The following is a 13878-nucleotide window of genomic DNA, read 5'->3' on the forward strand; positions in this document are numbered from 1 at the left end:
AAGGGGGGGAGGATAGCAAAGCTTGGGGTGATGTGCTGCAGTGCACACACAAAACACATGCTCTGCAAACAGGCCAAGGGCTGAGAAGAGGGAAAGACTAAGGCTAAAACGTGGCTTGGATTAGGAAGGCCGAAATGTGAGTTGAGAAGGCATTTAAAGACACTGCCCCTGCCCCTCCCCTGCCCCTGTTTTGGAAGGCCAGATATCTTTTCCCTTCTGACGTCTCTGCTCAAGGGGAAATGGAATTAACCACTGTGTAATGTTTTTGAGTGTGACGCACGGGCCAGGTCACGTGCTTTGGCTTACGTAATGCAACATGCTTGAGGTCCCTGGGCTCTTTCTCCCAGAATCATTACAAATTTCACTCATTCTCTTATCCAGTCATGCATTCATTAAACAAAAATACCTACAGTTCCTTTCTAAGCCAGGCACTTGGCTAGGCAACGGAGAAGTTGAGAGGACCCCAGATATGCACAGAATGAAATGTGATAAAGAATTCCAGGTGTTTTGATAGATGTGTGCAGAGTGTGTATAGCAGCAACAGATGGATAAAGGAGGTGGGGAAACAGTCATACTTGGGGAAGAGTCAGAAAGGGCTTCCCAGAAGAGGGGAACATTGAGCAGAATCCTAGAGGGGCTTAAGTGTTCTGCAAAATGGTGTCTGGGGATCTAGGAGGTACATCAAGTAAAGAAAACGATGGGAAAAAAGCCTAAGGCATGTATCTGTGAGAACTGTAAATTATTCCAGTCCTATTGAGGGGCCTCTTGCTAGAGGCAGTAGAGTCAGATTTGCATTTTAGAAAGATTTAACTGTGAGAAGTTGAAGGGTAGGTTGAAGGAGGTGTAGGAGCTGAGGCGCAGAGAAGAGGGAATTTACAATACTAAGGAAATAGTCAAAGCAAGAGATGAAGAAGGACTAAGCTAAGAAGTGGGAAGGCTGGCTATAAAAATGTTAAGAAGACAGGCTAGACAGGCATTGAAGACTGAATAAATATGGTGGGTGATGTATCCAGAGCATGTGACTGCCAGATGAGGACAGAAGAAATTTTGGAGCAAAGACGATTCTGCTTTGGACATGTTGAGTTTGAAGTGCGGGTTGACATTTCCAGTAGACAGCTGCATCTGTGAGTCGGGAGTCCCTCAGAGTCTGGAGATAAATGAGGCTCGACAGCAGAGAGATGGTACTTATTCCATGGGAAAGGATGCAAAGTCAGGAGAGAAGCAGACCTAGCCGTAGCCTAACACTCAGAAGACAGAGGATCTTACCCAGCATGGTCACTGGTTTGGACAAGTCACTTCTTCACCACCCCGTGGTTTCTCATCTTTGAAATGAACGGTTTAGATTCTGACTCTCACGCGTTGGTTCTTTGGACTTATGTGAATGTTTCTTCACCAAACAGAGTACAGCATATATTCCTTTCTTATGTTTTCTGTGTACGCTGCATCTCTTAGGGCAAGGCCACCTTGTTCCTGACTGGCCTGTTATCATAGCTTTCTCTGTACGTTCATTAGCCCTTGTAGCCAAAAGATCTCCAATCTCATTGGGGGAAATGACGCCCTCTTTGCAAATATATCTGGTCATGTTCTGCTTAGCCACATTTCATGTTTATAGAGCAAAAAGAATTAAGAAGAGATGGATGTGGGACAGATATAGGAATAGTTTCTTGACTACAAACATGATAGGTACAGATTAGACCACCAGTTTCTTGAAGGCAAAAGACTAGCTCAGGGATCTGCAATGAGTCATGTGCTCCCCCTCCCCACACACTTAGATCTCAAGCTGCGACCCCCCCACCTCCTAGAGTTTCTGTCTCTGTTTCCTCCAAAGGGACTGGAACCTGGGACCTTCTCAGGTTCTCCAAAAGTGAAACAGGGTAAACTCTCCTACACGTTCAGGTCCCCTGGACCCTGGGTTTGTGACAAATAATCCTGGAAAACATTCTGTGTCTCTTGTTGGAAGAAAAATCTGGGGATGACAGTGCTCGGGATTCCCAGAAGAAAAGCAGGCTAACAGGTGGCTACAGACGCCAGAGTTTTAGTATTTTCATCATGAAGTGGTGTGATTAAAACAATAAGCATGACTAAAAGGCCAGTGGCCTGCACCAGTGTCCAGGAACTTGCCTGGAATGGCTTTGGTACAGTAAGAAATTATGAAATTTGAGTACTCTAACCAGTAGCCAAGATGTGATCGCTGGGAAGGTCACTTAGTGAGTTTTAAAAAAAAATATTTATGGCAGCTATTATTAGCAATATTATTAATGCAATGGCTTCCAGCTCTTGGGAGGTACCAATATTCCCTACATAATGTCTTCAGTCAGTCTTTGACTGAAATTCTACCCGTTGGTCCTTCACTTTTGGATAGGAAGCTTTTTGAGGAGACATTAAAGCATATACGTCCATTCTGGAGCAACGTTCTAAGCTGATACCAGGCAATGATACCTTAGCAAGAAAGGATGCCATGTCCTTTTTCAAGAATGAGTGTAGCTGGGGGAGAGGAAGCAGAAAGTCTGTGGGCACTTGGTCCCTGAGGGGCACAAGCACCACCTAGTGGAGGAAGCTGCACTCACAAAGGAAGAGCTCTGGAACTGCAGCCAGCAGCGCAGTTTTGTCTTAGGACAGCCCTGATGTGGATTATAGAATCCCAGGGGATCTCTGCTAGATGGGTCTCAGGGAGAAAGACAGATAAACTCCTCCTACTCCCATTGTTCAGATGAGGAAAATTCGCCCCAAGAAGAAAAGTGAGATGCACAAATTCATACAGCAAGCTAAGGACTGAACTAGCCTGGGCCCTACACCCCCATCCTTCGGCTCCTGGTCCCCTGCTCCTCCTTCCCAATGCCCCACAGCCTCCTCCAGCCAGTACCAGGTCTGCTCCAAGGTCTCTGCTCTAACGCCACTTCTCATCACTGCCTCCCTGACCACCCTATTCAAATTCTCCTCCTCCTCCAACCCCAGCCCCACACAACTCGCTTTCCTACTTTATTTTTCTTCATCAACGTCCACCTGACATTATGTGATATATTTGCTTACGCATTTACCTTCTGTATCCTCTTCTTTCTCACCCCCCAACCCCACTCCAGAATATAAACTCCCTGAGGTCAGAGATATTTTCTTCTGTTCCTTGCTCTGTACTGAGGGCCCTAAAACTGTACCTGGCATGTAGCAGAAACTCACTAAATACTTGTTGGATGCCTGGGTAGGGATGGACAAATTTTCTTTATCCCTTGTTTTTAATCTGTATTTCTTAGATTCTCTACAATAAGCACACGTGGCTTCTGTAAGAGGAAATAATGAAATGTCTGTTCTATTTGTCTTTCATTTCGATTTTTGTTTTACATTAAGATGACAGGGATAAGCCCTTCCTGAGCGGCAACAGAGGGGAAGGCAATTCCTGGCTCTGCCAAAGGAGAGAAACCTGATTAATTTATAGAGTTATGGAGAGAATTAGAAACAATGTGTAGCAAGGCCGGACACACATAAAACCAATATGAGTGAACGTTTACTGGGTGCTTACCCATGGTCTAGATTCCATTACTAAGCATTTTCCACACGGAGGCCCAGTTAATCTTCAAAACAACCCCAGGAAGTAGGAGCCAGTATTATCCGCATTTTACAGAGGAGACGAGTGAAGCTCGGCAATATTAAGAAACTTGCCCAGGGTCACACCACTGGCAGGTGGGAGAATCAGGAAATCAAACTCAGGCAGTCTGACACGTGAGTTCCACCAGCAATCACTACAAAATACTTCCTCCGTAAGCAGGGTGCTTCTCTCCCCATTGCCTGAGGGCGTCAACTCTTTCTGAGCTAAGTCAATTGCAGCTCACCCCTCCCCACCCCCACCGGGTTCTAGAGGGTTCTGGAAGGCTTCCAGGGCAATGGGAGATGCAGAGGAATACGGAGCCAGAAAAATGAGAAATGTGAGTGTGTGTGTGTGAGTGTGTACGTGTGTGCCTGTGTGCGAATGGTCACAATGTGTTTTGGATTGTCACAATGATTAAGAGATCCTAGGGGATTCTTATGCACAGAACCTAGGATGTGAAAGGCTTCACAGTGTGTGGGATGTGTGGGTTCCATACAGCAAGAAATGTCCTCACTCAAAAGCTTCTTATTGCCCTGCAAGGCTCCACTTGCCCCTTACAGGCCCCTCCTAAGGCTCCTGTCCTGCTGTTCCTGCCCCTCAAGCTCTCCCAGGATGGTCAGTCACCTGAGTTTGCAGGTGTGCAGGGAGAAGGGCAGAGGGAGCTCCTAGTGTCTGAAGCCTGGACCGCACACTGACTTTCAGTTACTCTCTGTGTGACCTTGGGAAAGTCCCTAACCCGCTCCAAGTTGCTGAAATGCATTTGGAAACCTATCAGTTCAGAGAACACGCAGGGATCTAAGACTTCAGCTCCTCCTGTGGCTCTCAAACTCTTTTAAACTTTTGATGATGGGATTCTTCAATCACACACAGAGGGACAGACGAAAACAAATTGAAGCCCGTCGTTTCCGTCACCTGGTTTCAACAATCATCAGTCTTCCTATCTTCTTTCATCTACCACTCTTCCCTCCAATATCCTATTTTTTTTGGAACACTTTAAACAAGCAAACAAAACAGACATAACGTCATTTCACCCATAAATACTTCAGTCCACATTTCTATCAGATTAGGATCTTTAAAAATATATAATCACAATACCGTTATCGTGTGTAACCAAGTTAACAGCGTCAGTCCATGTCCATTCAAGCTCTGTCACTGAGAAACTTGCACATTCCTTCCCCCCAAAATCTTGTGGAATCACACAATTTAAGCAGAATAGGTGAAGGGAAGGCGCAGGGAGGCAGACTGCTCCCCTTCAGCCTCTCCCCAGGGCATTCCTAAGATTGTGGGCCACAGTTTAAAAACCCCTATTTCACCGCTATCTGCCCCCTCATTGTGCACGAACACTGAGGCACTGAGAGGAGCAGTTAAGTTGTCAAGGTCACACAGCAAGTAAGGCAGACCTGTTAAGTTCCAAGATCAAAGGACTCTACTGAGGTCACACGTAGGAAACGTTTCGCTAACTTGATCACTGTTTATCATTTGCAGTGTGAATAACGCTAATAAAGGTGACTTTCCAGGAATGACCTTGATTGTACAAATCTCTCACATCTCTCACTTTCTGGATCCTCCAACCACTGCCGACCTATGCACTGTGTTCCCATGTCAGTGAGAACTTCTCTTGCCATTGTCTCACCTGGTTCCCGTGACAACCGGCCAGATGCGAATGTTGAATGTAACCACACCTGAAACTCTCTCCCCAGAGACCCCAGGTCACATGGCTCAGAGGAGACCAAGCCAGGACTCAAGCCCAGAGCTCCTGGGTCCCAGCTCCAGGTTTTCAAAGGAGCCAAAGGGCCAAGACCCACAAGTCAGTTCTGAGTTGAATATTTCCAGTAAGTGCATCAAGGCATGAGGCAGAGTCCTCAGTGCAGCAAGAACAAAGATGAGAGACAGTGAGGGAAAGGAAATTAAATTCCAGAGAAGGGGAGGCAGCTGAGGAGAGAAGCAGGCACCTGCTGGATTCCTAAGCCCTGGGCCATAGGCAGACGAGGGACAAGCTGCCTTTGTGGGGGTCCTCTACCTGGGGTCCTCAGGGATCTTCTCTCTTCCTCATCTAAGACACCTTGCAGCCAGTGCTGGCTTCAGAGTGATGGCAAGGTGAGGGGCTTTGAAATCATAGGAACACTTGCCTTCCTTCTGGAAGGATTAGTTCTGGGCAAAGTAGGGAATGCCCCAGGGCCGGGTTTCCCCCCCCCCACTTACACGCCTTCTTCCTGCTCAGAGAGAAATGCACCTCCCCCACTCAGGCCTGGTGAGAGAGTCATTGGAAATCAGGTGCATGGAACTCCACGTGTTACCCCTCTCTAGGAGTGCCTGCACTTTCAAAGAGGCATCAGAAGGAGAGGGTGTGGCTCCACATACAGCACCAGCTTTGGAAAAACGGGATGTCAGCCCCAACCCCCCAACCCCCGCCCCCAGGCATTGGAGGCCAGCACGGGAATTGGGAATGGAAAAGGCATCCTTCCTGGTGTTTGGCAACTCAGAATTGGGACACCTAAAGGTCTCTAAAAGCTCTGCCACTAGCTAGCTGGGTAAGCAGGAAATGCTACTTCCCCCTTGGGATTCAGTTTCTCCACCTGCAGAGCAGGGAGACATCAGACTGGAGAGCGATTCTCCCCACTGGTGGCCCTTCCACATCACCTGAGAAAGCTTTGAAAAACACCAGTGCCCAGGGCAACCCCGGACCCACGACATCAGAATCCCTGGGATGCAGCCTGGGCAACAGGATGCTTTAAAAGCTGATAATTCCAGGGCTACGAGGGATGGGAGCTACTGGACTAAACAATCTCCCAGGCTACCTTGAGAGGGGCAGTTTGTGCATAGAATTTAGTTCGCAGCCCCTGTGTGACACTGGTCCTCAGTTTCCCTGTTGTACCATGAGCTGCCTGACCCAGGCATGCCCAGCTGACCAGGCAAAACCCATGTTCCTGAGCCCCACACCTCTGAGCCTCAAGTTTGCCTTCCTCCGTGCAGAGGGGCAAGGGTGATGCAGGCTCCGTCATCCCATCTGTCCACGTGCATGGCTGACGGGGAAATGCGAAAGTTGGAGGGCGTCTGGGGAAGGAGCAAAAGGCACGTGACAACAGAGCTGTGACCTGGACCCCACTGTGACCACTGTCTGGCTCCTGTTCCTGAGGGTGCCTTCTCCCCACTGGATGCTAACTGGTTTTCCTATTCATTGGTCCAGTGGTTCTGGACCTCCTCTAGCTCATATCACCAAGGGGTCATCCAAGTAGGTCAAAAAAGAGGAAGTCAAAGTGCAAGGAAAGGATTTGAAGGGGTCCAACTGTTGCCCAAGATACACTGTCTACTCTAGATAGACTCCCCAGCAACTCAAGAGGGGAAGCCCTAATGACACACAGACAGACCCTACTTTCTGAAGGCCGAGCTGGCAAACTGGGAAAGGGAAGGCGGCCACTTACTGGATCCAGCTATCACTGACTGAATCCCTAGCATAAGCGGGCCCTGTGCCAGGTACTTTCTGCCTGTTTATTCCACTGCAATAACCTGGTATCATTATGCCCATTCTACAGAGGAGGAAACCAAGGGATAGAGAGATAAAGTGACTTGACTCAAATCACACAGCAAGTCCCTGGCAACAGAAATTCCAAGCCCAGTCTTTCTGGTAGTTTGACATGACAAGAAAAACAGATCTGCCAGGCCAAACCCAGAGTTCCATGTGAGATTTAGATTCATGTTTTATCCCCTTTAACCAGACAGAGATGCAGAAAGGAGTGTGGACATTCTGCAGCAGGTCTAAAGAAGGGAATGGGAATCATTCCTTCTCTCTCCAAATAGAGTGCTGAAGAAAAAACAGGCACTTAGGACTCGAGTTCATATCTGGGCTCCATCCACCGGAAGGCCCGTGGGACTTTAAGTCGCTTCAACTCTCTGAGACCTTGTTTCCTCATTTGGAAAACAGAGGTGACAATGTCCACCTTCCAGGGTGGTTGTGAGGGTGAAACTCACAGACACAAGGCAAGAATTTAGCACAGTGCCCAGCACCTCAGAGGTACCCAGGAAGAGCTGCTTTCCTTCCTGCCGTAAAGTGTCCTCAGCCCTGAAAGCCAAGACTGAGGTCTTTGTGGAAAACCATGTCCAATAATAAGATCGAAGTTTACTGAGTGCTTAGTATCCACCAAGTCCAGTTCTAAGCACGTTCCATGTGTGAACTAATGTAATGCGTCATCAGGTACTTGCGCTATGCTCACTTTGCAGATGATGAAGCTGAAGCTCAGAGGAATCAATTAACTTTCCCAAGGTCACACAGCCAGTTAGCCGCAGAGGTAGATTCATGCATAGGTAACCCAGCTACTTAAAACTGGCTTCTAACCATCGCGATATCCTAGATGCCAGGTGTGACTACAAATGTTGTGGGGGATATATGAACTTCTTGAATCCTAGCCTTCCCTGTTACAAAAATTCTGAAGTTGGGAAAATGCAGGCATTCTTTTTGGGGGGGTTGGGTGGGTTGCGGGAATTGGGGGCTGCAGAAGGGAGGAAATAAAAAGTCTTCTTTGAGTAGTCAGTAAACTCAGCAGTCCAACATTTAGAACAAAAGAAAAAAGCATGGCAAGCGGAGGTGCTGGAGGGGATTCAGGTAAGTCCCTTTCTCCTTCTGAGCAGGGATCCGGGATCACTAAGGGATGGGGGTGGGAGGTGGGCAGCACTTGTGGGGTCCACGTTGCACTTATCTAACAGGTCCGGAGAAACTTTAACAAGATTAACTGCTGCCCAGGGCCTCTGCTCCACGGAGCAAACTGAGTCTATTGTTTTCTTTTTCTTCCTCTTCTTTCTCTTTCTGTCAAACTGGAGGGGTACGGTGGAGGAGGGCAGTTGGGGATGAGGGGCAGGGGTCTGGATCCTGCCTGGTATGGTACAAAGGCGAAGGGATGTGTCAGGAAGTCCCCACCCCCCAGACCTAAAAGGGAGCCCAAACTGCCGTGCACCAAGGCTGAAGGCTGTTCCTGGGTGGTGGGTCTGTGAGGGGTGGGAGGTGACAGTGTTCCTCAGACACCTTATCTCAGCTGGGTAGCAGGTAAGGTCTGGAAGCGGGGATGCCCAGGATCAAATCCTAGTTCCTGCCATTAGGGAGCTGTGTCATCCAGCACATACCCCTCCCCTGTCTGCGTCTCTGTCTCCCTGTTCAGCCAAAGAGAGAAGAACTGGCCTGGGTAACTTCTGAGGACCCTTTGCACAATAGCTTTAAAGGACTCTTCGACCCTCAGACCATCCAACGTTGGTGGGCTCTTTGGAGACTCCTGCACACAGGCACTTTCTAACTTTAGCTTTGTTTTTGCCTGCATCAGCCTTTCCATTTATATATATACGTATATAAAATATACATATTATATATATATATTTTTTTCTCTCCTTCCATTTTGGAAAAAATAAAAGGCATGTTTTCTGAGCTTCAGAAGCAAACTGCTCCTGCACTCCTTCCCTCTGCCTCTCTGAGCGTCTGTCTGAACTGGTGTCAGTGAAGTTTGAACCGGGGCAGAAATAGCATCCCAGGCGGATCTGGGAGCACAGCCCGCCTACCAGGAGCAGCAAGGCCTGCCTCTGCCAGACGACAGACCCGGTTAACAGCACCATAAAATTAGACCTTTACGAAACCCAATTGAATCCTGCAGCAAAGAGTGATGTAAGGCAGCCTGGCCTGACAGCAAGGCAGCAACCCTCTGCCTGAAATAGCAGCACGGTCCCTGCTGAGCGATGCCTGCTCTCTCAAGATAGGTGACCAGGGATTCCTACGAAAGTGGCGACGCCCAGCCAGAGAGAGCCGGCAGAGGTCAGGCAGCAAACTGGGCACCCGAGGTCTCAGCAGGAGGACGTGGCTTGGCACCGGCACCCAAACTGCCCACCTCGGCCCTGCCTCTCCCAGCCTGAACTTACACGAAGGAAGGAGCTGAAAAAGTGCTTCTGCAAAGAACCTCTGTTTGTTTGCTTTTTAATTCAAGGAGAAGCAGGTTCTTTTTAGTCCAACAGTCTGTACCGTGTGGAGGATACGCAGAATGAGTCTTTTCTGGCTCAAGGCCAGGTGTTTACACACTGCCAAATCTGGCTCAGACTCAACTAGGGGAGGGGAAAAAAATCCACCAGAATCCTCGGGAGAAAAGCTCTGAGCTTTCTGGTGCTACACGGCAGCAGTGACTTTTTTTCCCCCTTGTTTTGAGAGGAATGTTATTTCCACACATAAAATGGACCAGGCATTTTATACAAGCAATAATAAGCTAACGTCCCCCATCCAATTAAAGTATTTTACTGCACAATCTTTGTGTGAGTGAATGAGAGCTCAAGAGAGCGTGTGTGAAGACAGGCTCCTTGTCTGAATTACAGACATTTATAAGGCAGGCTCCTGTGGAATCCCAGGTGCTATATGTATGTTTTTTAAGTGTATTTACTACCTTTTCACTGATGATACCTATATAACCCTGGGCTCTCCTTTCTGCGGGAGACTTCCAAATCACTGGCATGACAGGTAAAGACTAGGAAAAATCAGATCTACTCATTTAAAAAAAAAATCATCTCCAAGTAGCAGGCTCTGTGTTTTTCCTGTGTTCCGAAAGAGAAGTAAACATACCACAACCCTGAATTAGAACCATCATCATTATTATTATGGATAACATCTCTCCTCTCCTCTACATTATAACCCCCTCAAGGCTGACTAGGGCTTGGGGTCTAAAAGTGAATGAGCTCAGTTTCCCTCTCTTTCCTGAGGGGGAGAAAAAAAAAAGAAAAAAAATAGCATGCGATGACGTCAGGTGTGGGGGAAAGTCACTTTCCAGCCCTCGGTTTGGTAGCGGGAGAGCGGGAGTTTGGTGGGCATATCCTTGGTATAGCCGCAGAGTTTGGGTCCTCGAAATGGACTTGATGTAAATAGGACAGAGTCAGCGCAACATTTCAGAAAGTCCACACCAAGACAGAAAGAAGCGGACTGCCGGAAGAACTCAGAGCTTTCCCTTCTAAGAAAACGTGTGTAAAGGGGTGGGATCGCAAAACGCCTCCACACGTTTCCTGGCTGCAGTGAAGAGGGAACCCCTACTCTCACTTTGAGACGTCCTAGGACACGGCAGGATTGTTTGTGCAGGAAGGGAATCTCCCAGCCAGAAGAAGCAAAACTTTCCTTCTCTCCTCCAGTGCCGCCCCCTCCTCCGCCCCCCAGTTTTATTAAAGGCATTGCCACAGATTCATTAAGAGGGGGAAAAAATGGATGCTGGAGCATTTCTAAGGTTTGCAACCCTCACAAAGTGTCCGGTTTCACTACGGGCTTTGCTGTGGAACGGTGTGTGTGTGTGTGGAGGGGTGGGGGGCGGGGGTGAGGAGGGAGAACAAATTCATGACGGGCTCGTAAACGTCCTAAATGAGAAAAGCGCCCCGTTTCGCAGTCTAGTCTGGGGAGGACTGGAGGGGTGCGCGTGAGGAAAGTCTCACCCCAGCCCCGGGTGACAGGCAATGGGCTTTGAAAGCGAGGACAGGGGATGGTGGTGTGTGTGTGTGGATGTGTGTGTGTGCGCGCGCGCGCGAGCGAGCGAGTGTCTCTGTGTGGCTGGGGGAAAGGGGTGAATCCCAGAAGCAGGCAACAAGCACAGAGCAACTTTGGGGCACTTCGAGTCCTGGAGATCATAACAACCGTGTCCTTGCAGGCTTTCAGGGTAACGGGGCCAAGTAGAGGGGGCAGGGGTCACCTCCATTAAAAAGCCGAAGAAATCAACGGTCCCCTAGTCTCTTTTCACATGCATCCCAACTAGGTCATCCTCCCCTCCATCCCAAACGGAGACAGTACGTCTGCCCATCCAAAACACGGTTCACGTGCAGGAGGCTCCTCGGGGACCAGCCCTCAGCAACTACGGGTCTCAGGGCGGCCAGGAGCGCTCCCTGCGCTCTTCCCGCGGTGCCAGGCGGAGACACCTCCCAAGGACGCCCATTCCGCAGATGGGGCAAAGCGAGGCTTGCAGCTCGCCGGGAGCCGCCGCGCCGCCGGCAGAGCGGCTCCCGCACAGACACACTCGCCGGCCCCGACCATCCCGCCACCCGCGCGCCCCCGGGTCCGCGGGGCCGGTGCGGCGCCCGCCCGGGCGCCCTCGCCTACCTGTGATCACCGCCGGAGAGCTCTGGCCCCCCTCCGCTCGCAGCCACACTTGCAGCGTGAACGCGTCCCGGGGCAGCTCGAGGTCGGCCCGCAGGCGCAGCTGCTCGCCTCGCCCGCTGAAATAGAGCGCCCGGCTCGGCGGGCTCGGCTCCTCCGCGGCGCCCCTCGCCTCCCGCTGCTGCCGCCGCCGGGGGACGCGCACGGCTTCCCAGGCACCGCCCGGCGGCGGCGGCGGCGGCGGCGGCGGCGGCGAGGCGCGGCGGCCGCGGGCCGCCCGGGTGGCGCAGGTGGCCGGGCCGGCGGCGGGGCGCGGGGGGCGGCCGGCCCGCGGGTCTCTCCGGGCCCGGCGGGGGCGCTCGGCCAGCCCGCAGCCCAGCGCGGCGCTCAGCAGCCCCAGGCGCAGCACCCAACTCCAGAGCCGCATGTCCGACGGTCCCCCCCGCCCCCCCTTCGCCCCTGCACCGCCGCCCGGAGCTGCCAGCTTTAGGAGCCTCGGCGCCTCGACTTTCTTCGCTTCTTCACCCTTCTTGGGCGAGCCCCCCCTTCCACTTGCTTTTTTCTTTTCTTTCTCGCTTTCCTCCTCAAGGTGTGTGCTCCACTCCCCCCACCTTTGAAAAATACAGCCCAACTCCTCCTGGTTGGCAATTAATTTCTCTCCCCGCTCCTTTATCTGCCTTATTCCCCCCCCCCAACAGCTGGTTGCCTTCCTCCTTGTTTTATTTCATTTTATTTTATATGATTTCTCGCTCTTAAAAAAAAAAAAAAAAAGCTCCTCTAAGACACTGATCCGCTGAATTCCCTCCCCCCAAAAGATGCTCTAATTTATTTATTTTTTGCGTCCTTTATAAAACACAAGCCACAGCCCCCTTCTCCCCCCCCCGTCCCCCTCCCCTCCCTCCTTCTTCACAAAATGAAAGGAAAGAGGGGGGAAAATCCCTCAGAAGATGAGTAAACAAGCGTATGCTAATCTGCTCCCGAGCGCTCCACCTTCCCAATTGAATGAGTCCCAGTTAAAACTGCGGGGATCATGACTAATCAATCAGTTTGGAGAGGCCGAGCTACCCAGCCTTCCTCCACTTTCCCGTTTGCCTCCTTCGCTCCGCTTCTCCACCCCCTCCTTTTTTTTTTTTTTTTTTTTTAAGAAGACAATCTTAAAGTAACAATTTAATGAAATTCTGTACACACCCCCTTATGGTCCTCCCAGCTCTCCTCATTCCTGCTCAAAACACACATTCCTGTTTTTGTTTTGTTTTGCTTGTTTTTTTCCCTCCTTCACTACCCTCCACCCCCCTTTTTTTTTCCTCCTGGCGGGAGAAAAATCTATCTCTTCTCACAGGATCCCCTTTGCACTTTGCTGGTAAACCTCATCCTTCTCTATAGCACATAAAGAGTCTTGAAACTTGATTCTCAGATTTTGTTGTAATGCTGTCTCTTTCTCCTTCTCCCTCTTTCACTCTCCTTTCTCACCCTCTCTCCTCTCTTCCTCCTTCCACTCCTTTTCCCTCTCCCTCTTTCCCTTCTTTCCCTTCTCCTGCCTTCCCTCTCCTTTTCTCCCTTTCTCCTTTTCCCAATCAGAATTCCCTTAAAGTTATGCAATGATGAATGCCCCCTCCCCTTCTCTGAGCCCTGGTGTTGCTGGCTTCAGCTAGTCCAAATGTTGTCCCAAAGTCCTCACGGAATCATCAGAAGCAACCAGGAAAGGCATTTTCTAAGGCATTTGCCTTCCTGAAGCTGTTAGACTCAGCACAACTAGGTCTCTGAATACTCCTGAATACTCTTAAAAATACTCTGTTGGTTGTTAGATATTATTTTAGTTTTACATAAAAAATGAAAAAAAAAAACCCTATTATTTTGCCTTCTTTTTTTGACCTAAGAAATTCAGGTCCTCTGACATTGTTCAAGTCACAGGTAAGGATATGACCAATTGCTGCTTTGTAGATCTGTTTTGAACTGGGACATATATGTAATAGATTTTTGTTCCTTTTTTTCCCCCTTTGTAGAACTCAAAAGCTCCCCCTTATGGCAAAAGAGTTCTTTTTTTCTTTCTTTCTCTCTTTTTTTTTCCCCTTCCAAGTGTTTAATAAGTTAAAATGAGTTAGCGGTGGTGGATTACAAATTATCAGTTACCGGTCCTTTCAAATAATGTAGTGATACAAATATGCTGTGTGAGGTTTGCATGTGGATAGCGAGCTGGAAGCCTGAGGTG

General features: G+C 49.6%; 1 protein-coding gene across 1 annotated transcript in view; it reads right to left on the bottom strand.

Moving 5' to 3' along the window:
* Positions 1 to 12426, bottom strand: part of PAPPA (pappalysin 1) — a 238374-nt gene extending 225948 nt beyond the window's left edge. Inside the window, exon 1 of the mRNA XM_057721438.1 lies at positions 11673 to 12426. Within this exon, the coding sequence (XP_057577421.1) occupies positions 11673 to 12096 (424 nt within the window). The 5' untranslated portion in view covers positions 12097 to 12426. The remainder of the gene's footprint in view (positions 1 to 11672) is intronic.
* Between the last annotated feature and the right edge of the window lie 1452 nt (positions 12427 to 13878).

The sequence above is a fragment of the Hippopotamus amphibius genome, chromosome 2 (genome assembly GCF_030028045.1).
Source record: "Hippopotamus amphibius kiboko isolate mHipAmp2 chromosome 2, mHipAmp2.hap2, whole genome shotgun sequence".
Taxonomy (NCBI): Eukaryota; Metazoa; Chordata; class Mammalia; order Artiodactyla; family Hippopotamidae; genus Hippopotamus; species Hippopotamus amphibius.